At 39.5% G+C, this 22,136-nt stretch overlaps 4 protein-coding genes across 4 annotated transcripts; 3 read left to right on the forward strand and 1 right to left on the reverse strand.

Moving 5' to 3' along the window:
- Nucleotides 1-235: 235 nt before the first annotated feature.
- Nucleotides 236-2,302, forward strand: ccdc152 (coiled-coil domain containing 152). Its single transcript, XM_079835004.1, has 8 exons — nt 236-521; nt 647-752; nt 971-1,039; nt 1,146-1,210; nt 1,315-1,417; nt 1,551-1,678; nt 1,829-1,924; nt 2,029-2,302. Exons 1-8 carry the CDS (start codon nt 459-461, stop codon nt 2,152-2,154), a joined length of 756 nt encoding a protein of 251 aa, XP_079691130.1. The 5' UTR covers nt 236-458; the 3' UTR covers nt 2,155-2,302.
- Nucleotides 2,303-3,983: 1,681 nt separating this feature from the next.
- Nucleotides 3,984-7,422, forward strand: nim1kb (NIM1 serine/threonine protein kinase). Its single transcript, XM_079835132.1, has 4 exons — nt 3,984-4,304; nt 5,092-5,391; nt 5,485-5,750; nt 6,430-7,422. Exons 2-4 carry the CDS (start codon nt 5,109-5,111, stop codon nt 7,183-7,185), a joined length of 1,305 nt encoding a protein of 434 aa, XP_079691258.1. The 5' UTR covers nt 3,984-4,304; nt 5,092-5,108; the 3' UTR covers nt 7,186-7,422.
- A 3,204-nt stretch (nt 7,423-10,626) lies between these two features.
- Nucleotides 10,627-11,315, reverse strand: gadd45gb.1 (growth arrest and DNA-damage-inducible, gamma b, tandem duplicate 1; the record flags this gene model as incomplete). Its single annotated transcript, XM_079835875.1, has 3 exons — nt 10,627-10,740; nt 10,860-11,067; nt 11,173-11,315. 3 exons carry the CDS (start codon nt 11,313-11,315, stop codon nt 10,627-10,629), a joined length of 465 nt encoding a protein of 154 aa, XP_079692001.1.
- Nucleotides 11,316-14,002: 2,687 nt separating this feature from the next.
- LOC307137652 (growth arrest and DNA damage-inducible protein GADD45 gamma) lies at nt 14,003-14,852 on the forward strand (the record flags this gene model as incomplete). The annotated part of the gene is given in 4 exon segments (XM_079835454.1): nt 14,003-14,048; nt 14,051-14,315; nt 14,443-14,644; nt 14,739-14,852. Coding segments are annotated over 4 exon segments (627 nt in total).
- Nucleotides 14,853-22,136: the final 7,284 nt, after the last annotated feature.

The following is a 22,136-nucleotide window of genomic DNA, read 5'->3' on the forward strand; positions in this document are numbered from 1 at the left end:
TTTTAGACATTGTTCTGTTTTTTGTTATAAGTCCGAGATGACAATGAGGCAGCCTCCCGCAATGCAAAGTCAATGGAAAGCGTTGGATTGTTTTCCCCCCCGGTGTGGGCGTGGTCTAAATACGCTCTGTCTCTAGCCATTGATTCCGCCATGTTTCTCACTGACACGCCCCCAACTCGTACAGATCGGGGCTTAAAGAAAATCCCGAACTTCCCACTGGTATTTACGACTTCGTGGTGGCGTTCATGTGCAGGGATCACGTGGTTGATATTTCGAAGAAGTTACAAGGATTTGGTTTCACACACATCTTTCTTTCCATTTGTTTATCCCGGAAACAAACATACCCTGAACATACGTTGAGAAAGTCGTTTACCATACGTAATTTACTACAAATTGTCTTCAATTTGACGACTAAGCGTCAGATATTTATCATTGTTGTCCAGTAAACGCTGGTCAAGATGAAAAAGCTCACTGCCGTCGACTTGACTAAACTTGTGAAAGATTTCATCCAACTGGAGCATGTAAGGTCTTTAAATGTATATTTAAGATATTAAAATAGCATTTATGAAGAACGTAGTGTTGTTGTATAGGCTCAGTGAATACGCTAATCTTCTGAGGTAAATTACCTTTGTTTTGTGTGATTAAGAAAATTACGGAGATGAAAGGGGAAAATAATACTGTTGAAATACAGCTGGACGAGACTAGCAGATCTCTAAAACTCGCACAGAACAAGGAGAAACATTTAACCGAAGGTAAGAAAAATAGGAGGTATAAAATGAGTCAAACTAATCTGTGCTGCCATCTAGCGGTGTAGTTGATGAAATGTCGAAGCGTTAAAGTTGTTTGTGTTCATCTGAATTTTAGGGTTTGTATCTACCCCCATAATTGAATTGCAATGAAGTAAATTGCACTTTTTTTTTCCTGCGTGACGTTATTCCGTTAGTAATATAATTGTTTCTTTCTTCTTCAGAGAGAGATGGACTTTTGGAAACTGTCAAAGGTCTACAACACACTTTACAACAGCAGTGCGACCTCAGAGGTAGATCTAAATCATCTAACCCGTAGGCTTCTGTTCTCTTAATACGCACTTCATTTCATTGTAATCCAAATAAAAAATATGCATGAATGATCACAACACTTTCTAGTTGAAAATGAAAGGCTGAAAATTGAAGCTCTTCAGGCGAAGAAAGAAACTATATCTCAAATAGAGGTAAGATGGGACTGTATTCAATTATTGCTGGCATAAACATAACATTATAATTGACGTTTTTGAGTTTGTTGTTTGTGCTCGATTCTGCCCCCGTGTGGTTGTAGGAAAGCAAGACTCGGCTTCAAATACTGACAGCTGAGATGAAAGCCCTGCAAGATAAACACCAGAGGGAGTTGAGAGACCGGGATAAAGAAACACAAAGGAAATGTGAGTGAAACACGTTTAATCTACCATCCTTACAGGAATAAAACAGCCAGTATAGCTGCTGTTCAGTATAGATACTGTTAAGAAATAGCAGGATAACACATTCAATAACAAATTTTTTTTCTTGTTTTCTAAGTGGATGCTAAAGATACTGAACTGAAAGTGGCTCATGAGAGAAATGAATGCGCTTTGGAGGAGATGAGAAGGCAGATGAAGGAGAACGAGAAAGAAAAGCAAAGTCAAATCATTAAACTTCAAATGGAGGTAGAATTTAATTCAGGAACCTAATTGTTTTGTAAATAAAATAAACTGTAATAGTTTTAATACACTATTAAAGTGTATACGTTATCTTAATACTGTTCATTTTATGTTTGCTTTAGTTTTATGGCTGTAAAAATGTTTCATCCCTTGCAGTTTGGTGCTAAGCTTGCAAGGGCCCAGAGCATGTCTGCAAAGTGTCATCCGCAGACACAAGCCTCTGCTCCTCATCATCAGAACATCTTTAAAAGAGTGAGAAAAAACTGTCAAAACACCCTTAGGCATTGAGGAAAGCAGGTTTATGATTACACCTTTATTTCTACCTCTTTTGTATATCGTTGTTTTTGTGTCTTCAGAAGCTCCAGTTCATTCAGGATGAAAAAAACAAAGAGATTGAGGCTCTGCGTCAGAGGGTGAGAGAGCTGGAACAGCAGAGCCTTTACGGATTGATGGACCCTCGCCTGAAGAGGAGGAAAAACTGAGACTTATTATGATCTGTCCACTGTAACTTCATCAAGCTGTTTGCGTTTGACAGTTCTATTTATTTGAAAATGTATAATATATTCAAAAACGTTTTCAATTGCGTTCTGTGTTATGTTCTTAATTTAATAAACAAGCATTTATGAACATATAGCTGTGAAGACTGTTACATGAGAGGTCATTCAGAAGAGGAGCAATGGCAGGTGACGTGGACTTCCAGGAGATTACGACCCGAGTGCTATTGCATGTTGTCCGCACACCTTTTAACACAACCGCCATGTTCCAGATAAAGCTTTTAATCTCATCAATAGAGACGCTTGGTAATTCAGTGCCTTCCTCGGGCACACAGACATGTACATGCTCGCAAATACACAAAGGAAGTGCCTCATGACATCACATTCCAGGAACATGCTGGTTCATTCAAAGAATCAGACTGTTAAAGTAATAATTGACTTTTTAAGTACAGTTTAAATCACCCCGCAGCTCAACTGTTAGGAAAATGTAAATCTAATATATTTCAAATGCATTCCATGCCTTATTACATGCAACATTATCAGTGCAACTGTAGTAATTTAAAATAAATTAAAGTTACATATTTGTTAATATTTCTATATCATTTCTATAAACTAATTTTGTTTTAGTTCAGTTTTAAGTTTTATTCATGACAACTCGACCCCCGGTTTCACAGACGAGGCTTAAACCAATCACAGACAAAAATGCATATTTGAGCCGTTTTAATGAAAACTGTCTACTGCCACTGTCTACTTTTCTAAGGCATGTTTATAAAAGCTACTTAAATGTCCTAATTGAACTAAGGTCTAATCCTGGCTTAATCTAAGCCCTTTCTGTGAAACCAGGCCTTGAAGTGTTTGGCAGGTAATGGATATGACAATGTTGATATGTTTGTTATTGGTGGAATAGATCTGTTACGCTGCTGATGCTGCAGAGCAAGTACGGGACTTGCTACTGCCAATATATACACAACACACTGTTGTGAGCAAATAACACATGCTGCTGCTGCTGCTGCTGTACAATATAGCATACATGAATTACCCATTGCAGATTTATACAGGTGGAGCTGGGGAAGGTGGAGGGTTTCCGACTGCTACAGAAAATGCTGAACAGTAGCAAGGTTGAGCAGCGAGCTCATTGGCTACTGATATCAGCCTGTGCCATCTAGAGTTTCATGACAGAACTTGTATTACTTATGTCAGTCAATTTTTTATTCTATTTTATTTCAGTTTTATTTTAAATAACATTTAGTCAAAGATTACAACACATGGCATTTTATGAACATTTGAGCATTATTCTGAACTTTGAACTTATTTGGAAGAGAATAAATGCACAGATATTATCCACAGAAGAGACACCACACACAGCACCCCATCACGAATGACACAAATGCTCTTCAGAATGAGAATGTGATGCCTCATCATTCACTTTGAGAGGCTGGCGGACTAGTAATAATCATATTATCGGCCAAACCCCTTGATGTCAAGGAGGGCCTGGAGTAATCTCATTAGTAATGCTGTTACATAATGTCTGACGCTGTACAGTCAGAGATCAGCCTCATTAAGATCACTGACGATCACATCTATAGGGTCCCCTGACCTCCTGTATGATTCTATCCCACCAGCACAAACATGACAATCCATCATGAATGCTTCAAAAGAATTAGTGATGCACGTGTTCGCTGGTTATTCGCCCTCCTTTTCGCTGTGGTTCTTGCCTTTTGTTTATCACAGGCATCGTCTCGGACAGCGGGGAGGATTAAGGAAGCTCTAAATAAAGCTGGCAGATTAGGAAACATGATACCAGCATGTTCTGTTTCACTTTGACAATGTGATGGACAGAGAGAGCTGAAGACTTCCCTGGAGACAGGAAGACCGTTGAAGGGAAACCACATAAATGATTTTTACTCATGCAGTTACAGAACAGGGCAGTTCCAATTAATATCTGCATGTTGGTCTTACTTGACCTTAATAACCTAATGTGACTGTATTTTTTTTAAACCTGTAAAAGAAGTTAAATATTATTACTCTGACTTATTTAGATCAGATCTTAAAATATGAACACGTGGAGATATTCTTTGACTTCTAATCCTATAAAAAGGAAAAGCACCAATTCATCAGTCTACTGCGAGAGCACAACGGTAAGATTGATTATTTTACACTTGCTAATGTTATGTGTTGATTTAGTCAACAAAACTTGTCAATATGCTTGTTAACTTTTAAAACGTTAAAGTGTATTCAATGCATATAGTGCTGAAATAGACAATATACAATTATTAGTAAGATGAAGTAAATCTATTTATGTGATTAGCGTTAGCATGGGCTGCAGTTAGCCTATAGGTTCATGCAGCTATACATTTTGTTTTATTTTTGTTGTTAAAGAACAATTTCACAAAATTCACTGCTGTACCACTTATATGGTTTTATTTCTTACTCTAGAACAAGAATATTAGATGATTTTATTGTTATGCATTGCACATATATATTCATTTCTACACTGTAGAAACATATTGTTGGTTTAACTTAAAAAAGTAAGTAACCTGGTTGCCTTAATTTTGAGTTAAATTTGAGTTAATACAATGAAGGAAATGGGTTTAATAAATAGAAACTCAAAATATTATTGTATCTGAACAACATAAATCAAAAAATTTGATAAATCATGAAAATAGCACAATTTGGCATGTTTCACTGCATTATTACGAATAAAACACACAATTACACAATATGCTTACAAAATCTTTTAATAATATTTGAATAAAGGGTGATGTTGATTCTCAAATGTTCATTGTATTAACTCAAATTTTTAATTTCAATGAACTCAAAATTTTATGGCATCCCGGTAACTTACTTTTTAAATATTTTTTTTTACAGAGTATGCATGAGCTGTAACTAATGCCTTATGGATAATGTCGGTTCTTGTTTTTCCAGCCTTAAGCAGCTGCAAAATGCCTGCAAGAGCAATTCCAGTGTCGCCACAGGTGCATCGACACAGCCTTTACACTCTGACGGACAGCTCAGAATGTGGGTCAGAGAAGGAGGAAGAGGAAGACGGAGACCCTACCAAGCGGCTGACACCCCTGGAAAAATTAACGCTGGACATGTGCAAAGACGAAGCAACCATAAAGGAGCTGACAGTGGGCAGAAGGGTGGGCTTCTACAAAGTCCGTGGTCAGATCGGCTGCGGGAACTTTTCGAAGGTCAAACTGGCCGTCCACGCCCTCACCAAAGGTATGGTAAAAGTAGGTCAGAATTAAGAAAGTAACAGGATTAATGTGTAATGACGTCATTCTGATTTTACTCTGCACACATTTCCTTTCCTAGACAAGGTTGCCATTAAGATCATGGATAAGATGAGGCTTGATCTACAGACCCAGAGGATGCTGTCCAGAGAGATCTCCAACATGGAGAGCTTGTATCACCCAAACTTATTGCAGCTGTATGAGGTGCTGGAGACACCAAGCCGGTTGTACCTGGTTCTTGAGTTCGCTGGAGGAGGAGACCTCCACACCAGAATCAGCTCTGGAAAACTCTCTGACCGAGAAAGCAAGATTGTATTCGCCCAAATCCTGTCAGCAGTCAAATACATGGTCAGACTCAAATACACATTTTACTCTAGATTTTAGAAAACACATCAGTAGTAAGTCATAGTAGCTAGTATAGTATAGTATAGTAAAACTGTAAAAAAAAATTGTCCAAATTAAAATACAGTTCATACATATAATGATTTAAAAACACCTCTTCTATGAAGAGCATGTTTAACATTTCTGCATGAAAATTAATTTTTATATTTTAAATTCAAAACAATCCTAATAAGGAAACTCAATTCTGAAAAAGTAGTCTTGAGTAGTTTAGCATTATCTTTTTTAAACAAAACTGCTTGTTATGAGTTATGAGGTTTGTGTGTGTATTTGTGTATATGAATTAATGTATTAATTAGTTATTTATATATTCATAATTATTATAATATATAATAATTAATGACGTGTGTATGTATACATTTTCCCTTGAAAAAAAAAGCTAAAATGTACATATTTAAATATATATATATTATTTAAAAACGACAATATCTTAGTTATTAGAGAATACAAAGACTAGGCCTGCATTTCTAAAATGTTTTTGAAACTAGATTTTTTATGTTTTTTTATTTCTTTATTAAGTGCAGTATGTCATTGAACCAACTAATTTTAATCACTGCATGAGAATGAAGCTAATTATAATTGAAGCTAATTTCTTGAATTTATATATTTGCATATGTGTTCATTTCAGCACGAGAACAACATCATCCATCGAGATCTGAAGGCTGAAAATGTTCTTTACACAACCAACTCTTGCATAAAAGTGGCTGACTTTGGCTTCAGCAAGAGGGTCAAGAATCGCAACCAAGCCCTAGACACTTTTTGCGGCTCTCCTCCTTATGCAGCTCCGGAGCTCTTCAAAGATGAGTCTTACATCGGGCCACCTGTGGATGTGTGGGCAATGGGCGTCCTCCTCTTTTTCATGGTGACTGGCACCTTGCCTTTCCGTGCTGACACTGTGACCAAGTTGCGCCAAAGTGTGCTGGAGGGGGCCTATGTCCTGCCAACCTGGGTATCAGCTCCATGTCAGCGGCTGATCCGGGGGATACTGAAGCCAGAACCATTAGAGCGATGCGCACTGGACCAGATGTTGGGCTGCGAGTGGCTGTTGCCAGTGGAACTCTTCCGCCCTATGCCTCCCTTATACCAGCTCAACCCCATTCATCTGCTTGAGGCCGGTCCAGGGGAGTTAGACAGAGACCAGGAGGAGATAAAAGGTATCCTGGAGAAACTGGGAGTCACTCAGGAACATATTCTCAATAACCAAGGAAAGCGCATGCGCAGTCCCATCACAGGGGTTTACCGCATACTCTTGCACAGAGTTAAGAGAAACAGGGGAGCCGAGTCTGTGCCTATAATCAGTGGAGTCGTCAAAGATCCTAAAAGAGACAGTCTTCGTGCCTACAGGAATCTACGGCACTCCTCAAAACTGTGTGTTCTTTCTTAAAAGGATTGGTTTTTTTTGGTCCATAGTACAATGAAAGTCAATCGGGACCAAAACAATGCTGGAGCCCATTGACTTTCACTGTATGTACAGAATCAGAAAGAAAGAGCTGTATTGGCAAGTATGTTTATACACAAGGAATTTGTCTCAGTGACAGGAGCTTCCAGTGCAGAAGGGAAGTGCAGACATACAAAAATGAAATATAACACAATAATGATAAATAATGCAATATAGTACAGTAATAGAAATATAGAAACAAATGTATATAATGGCTTGGGCAGGGGGGAACCTAGTCTCAGCCACAGACCGTTGGCTGATCGTCTGATGCATATGGCACACACAATTGGAAATACTTCAGGAGATTCGAAGTTGTCATCTGATTAAATTTGACAGGATTTCCGGGAGACGTGTGTGTTCCGTCTGGAAACAAAGATGCTGTGACGACAAACCCCTTTATGGAAGAAGCAAGCCGTCATATTTACAACTATGACAATGAGTGCTTATCAGGATCAACTAAATGCTGGATTTTCAAAAGCATGTGATGTATGTAAAGTTTGCGGCATAGACTCTTTAAAATATGTCCAAGAGTTTTACACACCGGTCTGTTATTGTAGGGACATTGACGTTACATTTTCACGCCCCTGACGTGGACCAAACCAAACATGTCAGTCAGACGGCCTCTGGGTGGTCCTTGGCCAATGAAAGATGCTATGGAGTCCAGACCTTCTACCATCAGTCTGAAGGTCAGGCTATGCGAGACTAGGGAGAACCAATAATCCTTTCCACAGTCCGGACAGTCCGTTGGAGTCTCCTGATGTCTGGTTTGGCAACGCTATCTCACGACCAATTCGTACGTATTTTACGAGGTGGCTAATCGGGTTTAGACAAATCATACAAATTCATACAAGTGAGGTTGTACAAATTTGTATGAATTAGCCACCTCGTAAAATACATACGAATTGGTCGTGAGATAGCGTTGCCAAACCAGACATCAGGAGACTACAACGGACTGTCCGGACTGTGGAAAGGATTATTGGTTAGTGGGAGGTCATTCGTACGAATTCATACGAATGAGTCACCTCCTAAAATACGTACTGATTGCCATGAGATCGGGCTGGATTTGGTGGCTGAATCAAGCCAGACAGTTATAGATGTGCACAGGACAGTCTCAATGACAGCGGAGTAGAACTGTGTCAGCAGCTCCTGTGGCAGGTTGAACTTCCTCAGATGGAGAAGGAAGTACAACCTCTGCTGGGCCTATTTCACAATGGAGTCAATCTGAGTGTCCCATTTCAGGTCCTGAGAGATGGTGTTGCCCAGGAAGCTGAATTACTCCACTGCTTCCACAGTGATGTCCATGATGGTGAGTGGGGGGAGTGCTGGAGAGTTTCTGCTAAAGTCCACAATCATCTCAACTGTTTTGAGTGTGTTCAGCTCAAGGTTGTTATGACTGCACCAGACAGCTGTTCAACCTTCAGTCTGCAAGCAAACTTGTCACCGCTTTACATAAAGCCGACGACTGTTCGGGAGCTTGACAGAGGGGTGTTTTGCAGTTTGTTTGTGTACAGTGAGAAGAGCAGTGAGGAGAGGACATAACCCTGAGGAGAACCAGTGCTGATAGTGAGAGTTTCCCCAGTCTCACTAGCTGCTGCCTTTCTGTCAGGAATAATACTGTAACATTTTTCAAAATATCTTTTGTTTTACAGAATAAAAAAAGTAATACAGATGTGTACCAGCATGAGGGTGAATAAACTAAAGAATTTTAGCCTAAGCCGTTTTTCATTTATCACCAAAAAAAAGTAATAGACCAAATCAATGAGAAAATACGAGCTTATTTTTTATTGTTTAACAGTCAAAGTATTTTCTTTTCTGTGATTACATAGGAAATGTGTCTATATATCAGATGCTTAAATATAGGCCTATGTAAAATGTATGTTTCAATCTTGTCAGCCAGCTGTTTTCTATTTTTGCAAATAAAAATGATAATGTAAAAAAAAAAAAAGATAATGTTTGTCCGCCCTTACTGCTTTTCTCTATTTTTGTGTACAAACTTTTACTAAATAGCCCTGCATAATCAGTTTCCAGCTCTGTGCTTTCAATGAAGACCCTCTTTCAACGCCGAGAGCTGCAGCAATCCGTGCAGAAGCCATGGGCGGTTTGTAAACAATACAGCAACTGACAGGGAGCCATACGATTGGCAGCCCAACACTCACCCCCGCGACACCGCCTTCACCTCCCATCTGCGCTGCTTGGCAGATGGAGTAGCGTCGTGGCTCAGACATCTGCCGAGGTAACAATGAGTTCCTTGTGCTGGGGCCCCCAATTTAACGGGACAGCGCGCTACTATTGTGCTGTAGCTTTACGTATGTAGATCACCAGCGGCTGCAGATGGCAGCTGACACTATATGCTGCCCCCAATCCAGAGTTAGCCTAGTTCAGAAACAAAACTTTAGAAATGTTTGTTTCATTGTTTTTGGCGAATGAAAACGAACCTATGGGATACGCGTGCAGTGGGTTTAATATATGCCTATATAAATATTATTTGAACACATTTCCTGAGTATTTTTTCGCTAGGAATTTTCTGAATCTTCCAATAGCGCCTCAGCTGAGCAAGACCAGATATTTCCTATAGGCCTACAACAACTGAAGGGACTGAACGTCAATCTCACAGCGTCGTTTTCATTCACTAAATATTAATGTGTTTGCCTTGAATCTAGGACGTACCATGGTGTGTGAGTGTGTTAAGAATGCAATCATCTGCGGAAGAGTGAACACATGACACAATTATTCATTTTAACACATTTATTGTTTTCATTGCTTTATTTCTACAATGCAAAGTCTGAAACAGCATATTTAAATAGTTTCTTCATTTTTATATCAAACATTTATAAACTTTTAGTGATTTTTTAAGTTAGGTTTTTCTTATTTTTTTGTCACATTAATATTTCTAAAGTGAAACCTTTAGAGAATAAGACAATTCTGGAAAGTGGAACGCACATTGCCGACAATAAGGTACGTTATATTGTACAGCAATTTCATTTTTAAAAACGTCCGAGATGTTAAAGTCCATTTTTAAAAACTTTGCTTCGACGCACCGCCGCGTCCTCTGCGTGTCCAACGCATGCGATATTTGCTCTGTGGAACAGAGGCAAAAGTCGCTTCTCCTTTCTCTCCAAACCTCATCCGCACAAAGAATGAGGGCCATTGTGTCGCTCTCGTGGCATGCCTGACCTCATTCACATAAAGAATGAGGATCATCTTGGCATGGACGGGACGAGGAACGACGTAGAACCGCGAGGGCCACTCGGGCCTGCCTCGCGCTGCCTGGACGGTTCAGCCTCCTCAGGAGCATCCAGGGATGTGGAAATATCATCATCCTTGTTTCAAAGGATGAGCAGAGTATTCCTCAAGGTTTACAGCATCTCGACAGAGAAAAGGTCCAGATCAACGCTCGGGGAGAGTGATCTCAGGAACCCACTCGTTATAGCTGCGACTTTCTTCACAGAACAGGTGAAGCTTCTCCAGAGCTGGGTCCTCCCATGAGTCTTCATTTGGTTTCTGTTGTGGTGATAAAATGCAATTTAGTATCACATCAAAAACGTTGCGAATGCATTAAATAGTCTATATTTTCTGCTTTTGCCAATGAGAGTAAAATAGTTTCTTATACGCATACATACCGTGATGAGCACGCAGTGGGCATCCTCAAATTGTTCAGGCTTGTCATCGACAATCTCAGAAAGACGCTGCATGTCATTCACTCTGACGATGCTGATGTCGTTGTCAAAACAGAAGGCTTGGATGAGAGTGAAGTGGATCTGGAGAGCGATGTCACACTCGAATTCCTCATCCATCGCCAGGACGCAGAAAGACACGCTGTCTGGGTCACTGAAAAACAAGAAAGGGCAAATTATAAGCATCACTTGTACTAAATAAGTCGACGTACTTGATTAAAGAAGGAGGCAAGAAAGAAGAAATGGAGAGCATACTTACACATTCATGATTTTGGCAGATTCGTAAACGCCAATGGTAAGGCAGTCATTCGCTTTGGCAGAAACCAAAACCTCTTCCAGTGCTTTCCCAGTGCACTGAGCTCTCTCGCTGGGCTTCTGGATGAGAACTTCCTCAAGAGTCATGATGATGCTGGTTGTAATTCCACAAGGAGCAGAAAGCAGAACTGAAGTTGGATGTAATCCGAGAGGATTGGTGCTCTAACGGAGTGTGCTCGCTGCTTTTATACTCTTCGGCTCGTGGTGGCTATGAAAGAAGCGTCTTCTGATTGGCTCGCCTGAATGGTGCATTGGTATGCTAATGTTATTGTCACACTCCGGCTCGTGGCAGATTGATGAAAGCTATAATGTCACTTTTTAAGGCTTGCTGCAGACTTCAACTAATTCTTTTGATTATTTTAGCATCTTATCTTTAAATGCGTTTAAGCAGTAGCCTATAGGCTACTTTATTTTTGTGTATAGGCCTACGTTATTATTAATCATATTTTGGCATATTTGTTTTGCTTTGTTTTGTTTGTTAGATGTAAAAATGTGTTTTATTATCTCCGGACTACTTAAAACTTTTTACACGAACAAAAAAGTAATATCTCGCCTCAGATATTAAATAACTTTGTTAGGGATACATTTCTCTTTAAGAGCTATTTTATTTCAGGTAGGCCTATAGGCTGTAGTGAAGTTAAATATTACCGAGGATGAAATCCTACAAAGAATTTGTTGAATGTTATGATTTTAGTATATTTTAGCAGAGAATATATTGGTGAAAGTTGGCAAATGTGGATAAGGGATCGCCCCCCCCCCCCCCCCCCCCCGCCCCGCCCTCAGCGCAAAAGACAGGTGGAGTGTGGCCATCTGTGGACACACTGAAACGGCCCTATTGTTAGTTCAGAAACTTCTATTATTAGACGCCTTTACAAATGCAAATAGGATGCGCGTGCCATGACGCCCCGCTGCCCAATCTGGCCTGCTACAACCACAGACCACGTGATAAGATGCAGCTTTCCAAATGTAGGCCACCCTGAAAATTCAGCAATGTTTATATTCTTATATTCTCCATTTGCAGAAACATTCGCAGCTTTAATGATGTGCGAATAAACGACTTGTTTCATATGCTTTGATTTTGTTCACAGGTGGTTTTCAAACTAAAAATTATTTGGAAAAAAAAAAACATCCTGAAATACTGCATCATGTCAATGTCATGAAAAAAACCTAGAATCCCAGTTTATTACTGAATGCAAGCGAATAGGGAACGAACGAAATACGTTTTTTTTGGTTATTTGAGAGGCTCAAGATAACAGGTTGACGATGACTGATGCAGGCCTATTGTTACCCTGCAGAACAGGAGCAGATGGAGAGGCCTCACTTTAGGATGCCCCCACTGGCCCCTTCGCATCCCAGCAGCGCATATGACTATTGTGTGCAAGTTTTTTTGTGTCTGCTTTAAAATGGAGCACTAACAGATTCAGTTGATATTTTCGTTATAGTGAAACTGCAGCAGGAAAAAAGAAAGACAAAAAAAAAACACCAGGACGGAATGTACAAATTATGTTTTACTGATGTTTTGCAAGTTGAGTTTCATATATGGAAACAATAAACGAGAGCTTTCTTAACGTAGGCTACTTGCAAAAATACACAACGTCCTAGGCTTGTTCTTTATTTATAAAGCACAAATAAGTAGGCTTAAAATAAAATAAAATAACTCGTTTCAGATGCATTGTTCTAGTATCACATCTGCAGTCCGGGCATCCCGTCCCTACCCCCCCTAGTGCGCGAGAGTGACAGGTGTTTCAAGGCAAACCTGCTCGAGCGCAAAGCAGACTAATCGAACAATTGCTTTTACTTAGTCCCTCCTGCAGCTGCAGTCAGATTAGGACAGTCATCTGTTACATTTCATTTTCAATGTAGGCTATATGATTTAGCGGTCATCAACAGAATAAAAGTCAGGCAAAAGTTTGTTCAGATGTGTTCAAGACGACTTTAATAAAAATTCCAAACATGCAAACTAAACAAATATAGCCTATGGCCATCATGCAGTAAATAATATTTATATCACGTTTATTATTTAAAGGCACCATAAAAAGTGTTTGTGTCTGCAGGCATGAATTGGTATAAGTCTCAATTGCTAAATACAGCTAAACTTTGCTCAGCTGATCCTTTATCTTCCCCCATCAGCAGATGGGGAGTGTTTCCATAGCAAAAGAGAAGTACGGCCAGATGCCACGCGCCGTAAGTCAGGCCATGCAAATTAGCCACGCGTATGTGAGGCGATCAGATAGGTAATAAATAACCTTCAGCACATACAATCAGCAGTAAAACTCTGATAAAATCGGCAATTTGTTATAAGTTAATATTCACATTTATAACTTTCAACAAAAATGCTTGATCGACCCCATAAGCGCATTTTTTTCTAGAAACAACTAAAACGCATAAAAAATAAAGCATGTGCCTAACTATTCGCAGATTGCGTAGGGATGGAATATAAAGGCCAACATGTTGGTTAATTCATTCGTGATCGTTTTGATTGACGCCATTTTATGTTAGGTTTTACACGTCGAGCTAATGTTTTGCATTCACTAGTTCATTTTAAACTGTAAAATATTCCATGAACGATATTTAGTCTATAAAAATAGTAAAAAGGTGTTTAAAATTATTTTTGATGGATAGCATGCCACACCAATATCAACAACACATGCAACATGCGTGCATTACTTTTCTTGTTGAATTTATGCCATGTCTTTTGAGTTGAAAAGTGGGTCTGTTTAATTAAGGACAAAAGTGAAAGGATCAGAGTTTGATCTTTTCTTACAGTTCTATAGATGTCATGCATGTCTAAAGGCACGCGCCTTGGATACGTCCGTTTCTTTATTGTTCTCAACAGCCAATCAGAACGCGGGGTGCAAACGCGTGCCACTTTACCACTATATATACGAGTCGCGTGTCAGGTGGAAACTCATTCCCAATTTATTTCGCTCAGCTCGAGCCACTACTGTATTTCAAACAGCTACTGCATACTTTAATCCAAACCAAGATGGTTAATGAAGGAACATCTCTGTCCGAAGCCCTGCTGTCTGCCAAGGTGGAGGGTCGCCTCACTGTTGGCGTCTACGAGTGCGCAAAAATAATGAACGAGTAAGTTTGGAGGAACCTCCATGTGATAGCCGATAACCCATGTCTTGTATATTTTTATCCATATATATTATGCTAGAGCCTATATCGTGCGGATTAACTCATTTGAAACCTATTTTTGTTTTCACAGGGACCCTGATAGTGTGTCTTTCTGCCTTTTGGCCACTGATGACTTTGAGTGTGACATCGCTCTCCAGATCCACTTCACTCTCATCCAAGCGTTTTGCTTTGACAACGACATCAGCATCGTCAGAGTAAACGACCTGAAACGTCTCAACGCTCTTGTTGGTGCCAAGGGTCAACTCGAGGACGCTCATTGTGTCCTTATAACGGTGAGAATGTGTTCAAAATTAACATTTAAGTGCAAGAGCAAGTTAATTTGTCCCAAGGTTTGGTTTTTAAAACCCTTCTTCTCTGTTGTAACAGAACCCAGCTGAAGACTCATGGGAGGACCCAGCTCTGGAGAAGCTTCACCTGTTCTGTGAAGAAAGTCGCAGCTATAACGAGTGGGTTCCTGAGATCACTCTCCCCGAGCGTTGATCTGGACCTTTTCTCTGTCGAGATGCTGTAAACCTTGAGGAATACTCTGCTCATCCTTTGAAACAAGGATGATGATATTTCCACATCCCTGGATGCTCCTGAGGAGGCTGAACCGTCCAGGCAGCGCGAGGCAGGCCCGAGTGGCCCTCGCGGTTCTACGTCGTTCCTCGTCCCGTCCATGCCAAGATGATCCTCATTCTTTATGTGAATGAGGTCAGGCATGCCACGAGAGCGACACAATGGCCCTCATTCTTTGTGCGGATGAGGTTTGGAGAGAAAGGAGAAGCGACTTTTGCCTCTGTTCCACAGAGCAAATATCGCATGCGTTGGACACGCAGAGGACGCGGCGGTGCGTCGAAGCAACGTTTTTAAAAATGGACTTTAACATCTCGGACGTTTTTAAAAATGAAATTGCTGTACAATATAACGTACCTTATTGTCGGCAATGTGCTTTCCACTTTCCAGAATTGTCTTTTTCTCTAAAGGTTTCACTTTAGAAATATTAATATGACACAAAAGAAAAAAGAAAAGAAAAAATAATAACTTAAAACATTCTAAAGGTTTAACTTTAGAAACATTTGATTTAAAAAAAAAGGAAGAAATAAATATTTAAATATGCTTTTAATTGTTTGTAAACAAAGGAAAATGGAAAAAAAAATTTGTGAACATGATTACATTTGTCTTAAATTTCACTCTATTTTGTATGAGACAAAAATGAATAAAAATAAAAGATAGTTTGAATTCAACTTGTTTGTGCGGCAACTTATTTTGTACGTATTTTTGAACTTATGACTTATCAACAGGAAACTGTCAGTGACTTTATAGCCCTCAATTTTACTTGAATTCCTTGGAGAATATTTTGTTCATGTCATATCAACACAAACAATAGAGGTAGACAACTGAAAACTATGTGTTCTCCATTTTAATACTAAAACTTGGCAGAACCATCTTCATAATGAAAACTTGTTTATAGGCCTATGTCTATATATTAGACTGCTTGGCATGTTCATGACATATCTTATAAAGTTATGACCTGAACCAGTCACATTTAGATCTTAAAATGAAAGTATTTTCTATACTTTTCTTTTATTAGATATTTGCTCAACAAAAGCACTGGCCAAACTCATGTGGCTCAACCTTTGAATGTGTAAAGGGGGACAAACCTTATCTCACATAAAAATGTAATTGTATAGCCCTAATTAACTCACCAAGACATTCAGATCATGGAATTAGGAATACATGCAATAAAGAAAAAAATTATATTTGGTTGCAATAAGAGTAAAACAGTCATATTTTCTCTTTTGCAGCAAAATTTTTTTTAGCCAATTAAGTTTAGATTACTAAGTAAAAAATAACATTTTATGCAGATATGAGTTGGCTACTTGCAACTAGTCACTAATTGAAGACAGCACTGGATGAAAACCTGTTGTTGGGACTGTAAAAGTGTTGAGAAAGGTCTTCACTTCATTGTTAGGGTTTAAAGTTGTCTACACATAATTATACAGTATACAGTTGTAATCAAAATTACTCAACCCCAATTGCAAATCAGTTTTATTAGCAAAATGTACAGACTTTCAGCTGTTTGCAATGAACAAATCAAACGAAAATAATTGAAACAGCTCAACACAACAAATGTTTCAAGTGATTTCCCCAAATTCAACTGAAAATGTTACTTTCAATGACTTCAGCGGTCTCAAAATTATTCAACCCCCTGAACAGATTCCCTAACAACAGCACAAATATGCCAAAACAGCTGTTGTCTCAAGCACACCTGATGCAACTAAACAAGGGCTTCATTAGTTGCACCAGGTGTGCTTGAGCTGGAACACATTAAATATCAGTTTTTGCAAAAAGATATCATCGCCCTTCACAAACAAGGAACAGGACACAAAAAGATAGGCACTAAATGTTCCTAGAGACACCGTTGGAAGCATAGTTCGCTAGTTCAAAGTTAACAGAGGTTACACTACCTGGACGGGGCAGAAAAAGAAAGCTATCAACGGCTGCAACCAGATTTCTGAGAAGGCAGGTTCATAAAAAACATTGAGTGACTGCAAAAGATTTGCAGCAAGACTTGCTGGTAACAGGCATTGAGGTTTCAGCTTTCACAGTAAGGCACATACTAAACACATGCGGTTTCCATGCCAGAACTCCAAGACTACTGACCCCAAAATCATATAAATACGCCACAGAAGTTTTGGGATTCTGTGTGATGAAACAAAACTGGAACTTGTCTGTCCTATGGATCAGCGGTATGTCTGGAGGAAGACAAATGAAGCATACGCTGAAAAGAACACTGTCTACAGTTAAAGGGTTAGTTCACCCAAAAATGAAAATTCTGTCATTAATTACTTACCCTCATGTCGTTCGACACCTGTAAGACCTCCGTTCATCTTCGGAACACAAATGAAGATATTTTAGTTGAAATCCGATGGCTCAGAAAGGCCTCCATTGGCACAATGCACTTTACACTCTCAAGACCCATAAAGGTACTAAAGACGTCGTTACAAAGTCCATCTCACTACAGTGGTTCTACAATAACTTTATGAAGAGACGAGAATAGTTTTTGTGTGCAAAAAAACCCTAAATAACGACTTATATGATGACCGATTTCAAAACACAACATCATGAAGCTTCGAAGCGTTATGAATCAGTGAGTCGAATCATGATTCAGATTGTGTGTCAAACCGCCAAAATGCTGAAATCACGTGACTTTGGCGATCCAAACCGCTGAATCGACTCACTGATTCATAATGCTTCGAAGCTTCATGATGCTGTGTTTTGAAATCGGTCATCACTATAGAAGTCGTTATTTCGTTTTTTTTCGCGCACAAAAACTATTCTCGTCGATTCATAAAGTTATTGTAGAACCACTGTGAGATGGACTTTGTAACGACGTCTTTAGTACCTTTTATGGGTCTTGAGAGTGTACAGTGCATTGTGCCAATGGAGGCCTTTCTAAGAAATCGGATTTCAACTAAAATATCTTCATTTGTGTTCCGAAGATGAACGGAGGTCTTACGGGTGTCGAACGATACGAAGGTAAGTAATTAATGACAGAATTTTCATTTTTGGGTGAACTAACCCTTTAATCATGGTGGTGGCTCAGTGATGCTCTGGGGCTGCTTTGCGTCCTCTGGTACTGGAAACCTGCAGCGTGTGGAGCCAAGATGGATTCATTGAAGTATCAGGAAATCCTAGGAGAAAACGTCATGCCATCAGTGAGGAAGCTGAAGCTTGGGTGTCATTGGACCTTTCAACAGGACAATGATCCCAAGCATAACCCAAGAATATTACTGAACTGGAGGCCATTGCTCATGAGGAATGGGCTGAGATTAATCAAAAACGCTGTCAGAAGCTGGTGTCTGCCTATACATCTCATTTGCAGCAGGTCATAACAACTCAGTGTTCTACTAAGTACTAAAGATGCTTGCCATGAAGGGGTTTAATTATTTTAAGACTGCAGAAGACAATAAAAGTTGACTTTTCAGTTGAATTTGAGGAAACCCCTTGAAACATTTGTTGTGTTGAGCTATTTCAATTACTTTGGTTTGATTTGTTCATTGCAAACAGCTGAAAGTCTGTACATTTTGCCAATAAACATGATTTGCAAGAAACACTTTGAAAGTAGGCTCATTTTCCAACTCCCCTAGAGTTAAACAGTGAGTTTTACCGTTTTCGAAATCCATTCAGCCGATCTCCGGGTCTGGCACTTATAGCATAGCTTAGCATAGATCATTGAATCTGATTAGACCGTTAGCATCTCGCTCAAAAAAATGACCAAAGAGTTTCGATATTTTTACTATTTAAAACTTGACTTTTCTGTAGTTACATTGTGAAGTAAGACCGACGGAAAATGAAAAGATGCGATTTTCTAGGCCGATATGGCTAGGAACTTTACTTTCATTCCTGCGCAATAATCAAGGAATTTTGCCTCCGTACCATGGGTGCAGCAGGCGCAATGATATTACGCAGCGCCTTAAAATAGGCTAACTTCTGTCAACATAACCAACATGACAACCTGCTTGCACAGAGGGCGTGCTGGGGACTATTTTCAGGTTCCTTTAAGTTAAATGTCAGCATCAGTTCAATATCAATGAATCAATAAAATCTCTAATACTGACTACATCTTCCTGCTTACATTTGTGAAGTATTTTCCTCTGCTTGGCTCAGTTGACAGAACCTTCCTAACAACAGCATCTGATTGGTTAAGAAAGTGCCATCTGGTCACCCTCCCACACTTCCCCCATACCATCTCAAACCTTTGATTGTTTTGAAGCTGAAGGAAACAATTCAGTATTTGAGATTGTTTTTAATAGACTAAAAATAACCTTATAGGTAAAAGATATGTAATGTGTCCACAGACTTTCCAAAAAGAAAGAAAGAAATATTTAAAAATATGAAAGTAAATGAAAATGTCCTATACCGTAGTTTTTTCCCCATTTTTTATAAATCATTCAGCATTTTTACTTTTTACCTTTAAAATGGTCCTGCGTTGTGACAAATGTTTAAAATAAAAAATAAATGATTCCAAGAAGTCTCAAATAACATGGAGCAATAAAAGCCACAGCATGTATAATATTTGGGAACATTTAGCAAAATACTGTTTTAAATAGTTTTATATGGAGCATAGCATGACTATTAAAAAGTATTTGATGTCATCTACTCTTATTCTACGCATTAAAATACTGTGCATGATTGCAGAAGCTATATAAGATATAACAAAAGCTTACAAGCAACTCTTTCACTGAACACATGATCTCTTTTAATCAAACTTTTTACTTTTTAAAATGAACATTGTGGCCGTGTTCAGATAAACATGTTAGAGCAGCTGAACTTGCATTACACCTGCAACTCGCTCTTTGTTGTTTTAAACTACCAAAAGCATAAAGAAGCAATCAAATAAGCCCCTGCAGAACAATAGTCAGCATGCAGGCGAGCTCCATTGTGCTCTTTCAGACAGCCAGCGCCTGCAGAATACAAATAAAGCCAAGCCCTAAAACCTAAAACCTACCCAGAGACTAGGCCACAAAAACGGGCTCCATCTGCTCTTGTGCATAATGAGCTGGAGCGAAGGTGCCTAGCAGGGGGAGGAGAGGAAGAGGGACAGGGCGGCCCTGTGCCTGGCACAAGCCAGTCCCTATACAACCATTCCCCCCGGGGATATCTGCCTCTCGGCCCCCACTACTGAGTGGCCCTCAAAAAGACCCCCGACAGGGGCGTGTTCTACTGGTCGACCACTTTCGAGGACTGAGGGAGGGCCTACACATGTCCAGGAGTTGAGGTCTGCTGTCGCGTCCAGACACTGAATGATATAAGAGCATGCCGTCTGTGTGGACGAGTGCTGCTCTGCATACACCCCCCCAGCTGTCTTGGTCCGTAAGGGGCTTTAACTGCCTTATTATAATATTACATTATCCCGGTGGTCCTATCGCATGGCTTCGAGTGGCCTTTTCAGCCAGCCCTCATCCCCTCCTCCCGAAGTGGAGACGCCCCAGGAACAGTAGCAGATGGTGGTGAAGGGTGAATCGGGAAGGGCTCTCCTGTTGCCGAGGCTACCGCCATTGGTATTTCTATTGTCCCAACAAACACCTTATCAAGAACCAGCCCTGGGGTGTTACAAACGACGAGGGAACAAGCAACGAAGGAATGTTTTGATTGTGATGTCAACAAAATCAACAAGGTTTTTTTAATGTTTGCAAACACTACAGTGCACTTCTAGTACACTAAAAAAAAGTTCTTTGTTTTATTTACAACTTTTTTTTACATTATATGCATGTAGTATCATGCATGTTCTTTTGAGTATTATAAAATGAGATTTTTCAAGATTTAAGAAGTAGAAGTAAATGTAGGACAACAGTTCATTTTGGCAAATTCATTTTGGTCATGTGTTGCCCCATTGCCCTGGCAGGCTGGAAAGCAGGCCTGCAGATTATAGTGGTAAGAGAGGCTCCAGTCTGCAGTGTATGGTAATCACTCATTATGTGAGCCAGCTGTCTTTATGAACAGGGTCAGAGGGTCAGCCCTCCTGCCTAATGCTGACAGTCCTGCACGAGCGCCAGGGCCTCCACATCACCTGCTCAAACATTCAACTACACATGGAGCTTTAGTCTCAATAAAGCTCATTTTGATTTAGCAGGCAAATCAAAATCTTAGCTTGGCGAAAGGAGATGCAAATATCAAAGTTTAGCATTTTAGAATTATGATTGAACACTACACTAAAGGTGTTGATTAGGGGTGTAACGATTCGTTTTAACAACGATTCGATTCGTATCACGATTTGAGGTTGTCGATACGATTCAAGGACGATATTGGTTCATTTAGAACGATACGATCCGAAACGATTCAGTGACCTGAAATCGATTCAGTAACTTTTTAGCCAAAAATTGTGTGACTGAAATAAATATCTGGATACTGGTCAGTGCAGGTGAAGTTTCCTAGATTCCTGTTGTTTCTTGTAAGGGAATCAGGTATCAATTAATTATGGATATAAACAAACAAGTAAACAACAATTAATGGCAAATGCATTCAAATTTTATTTGAATAAAGTGCAACCAACAGTTTAGGTTGAATTAACAGGAAGTTGACCTTTTCTGCTCTCATTTTCAATATTCAATACATTTTCAATAAAAGCACAGTAAGTGCAACCAACATTTCAACAGTAGGTTAACCTGCTATTTCTGCTTTTGTTATCCAACATTACATTATTAATATCAAAAATAAAGTGCAACTAACTTCTCTTCAGGTTTAATTAATAGTAGGTGTACCTGTTACTTTTGCTGTTGTTTTTCAACATTAAAATAATACAAATACAATATTAATATCACAAATAAAGTGCAACCAACATTTCTTCAGTTTGAATAAACTGGCTGAACCTGCTACTACTCTCAGTTTAATAAACAAACAATATTTAACAAAAGATAAAATGTAACCAACTACTCTTCAATGACTCTACATATTTCTTTTTCAAAAATATCAACATGATCTGACCGCAGAACACTTCTCTGTGCGTTCACTATGTGGCCAGCTGTACTAAAAACTCGCTCTGCTGGCACACTGGTCCCAGGAATGCACAGGTAACAATAGCAAGGGTTGAAAGTACAGGTAACACGTTACTAACTTAGCTCTTTCTCCTGGTGGCTTGATAATTTCTCGCTCATTGGCTTCTCCTCTGCCATACGCCATGCTGTTTTGTTTTCTTAGCGCTGCTGCTGGTGCGTGCGTTGCGATGATGTCACAGATAGGCAGACTGAATCGAGTAATGTTTAACGCCTTTATCATTAA

This window comes from Gobio gobio, assembly GCF_949357685.1.
Source record: "Gobio gobio genome assembly, chromosome: 14".
In the NCBI taxonomy this organism is placed as follows: Eukaryota; Metazoa; Chordata; class Actinopteri; order Cypriniformes; family Gobionidae; genus Gobio; species Gobio gobio.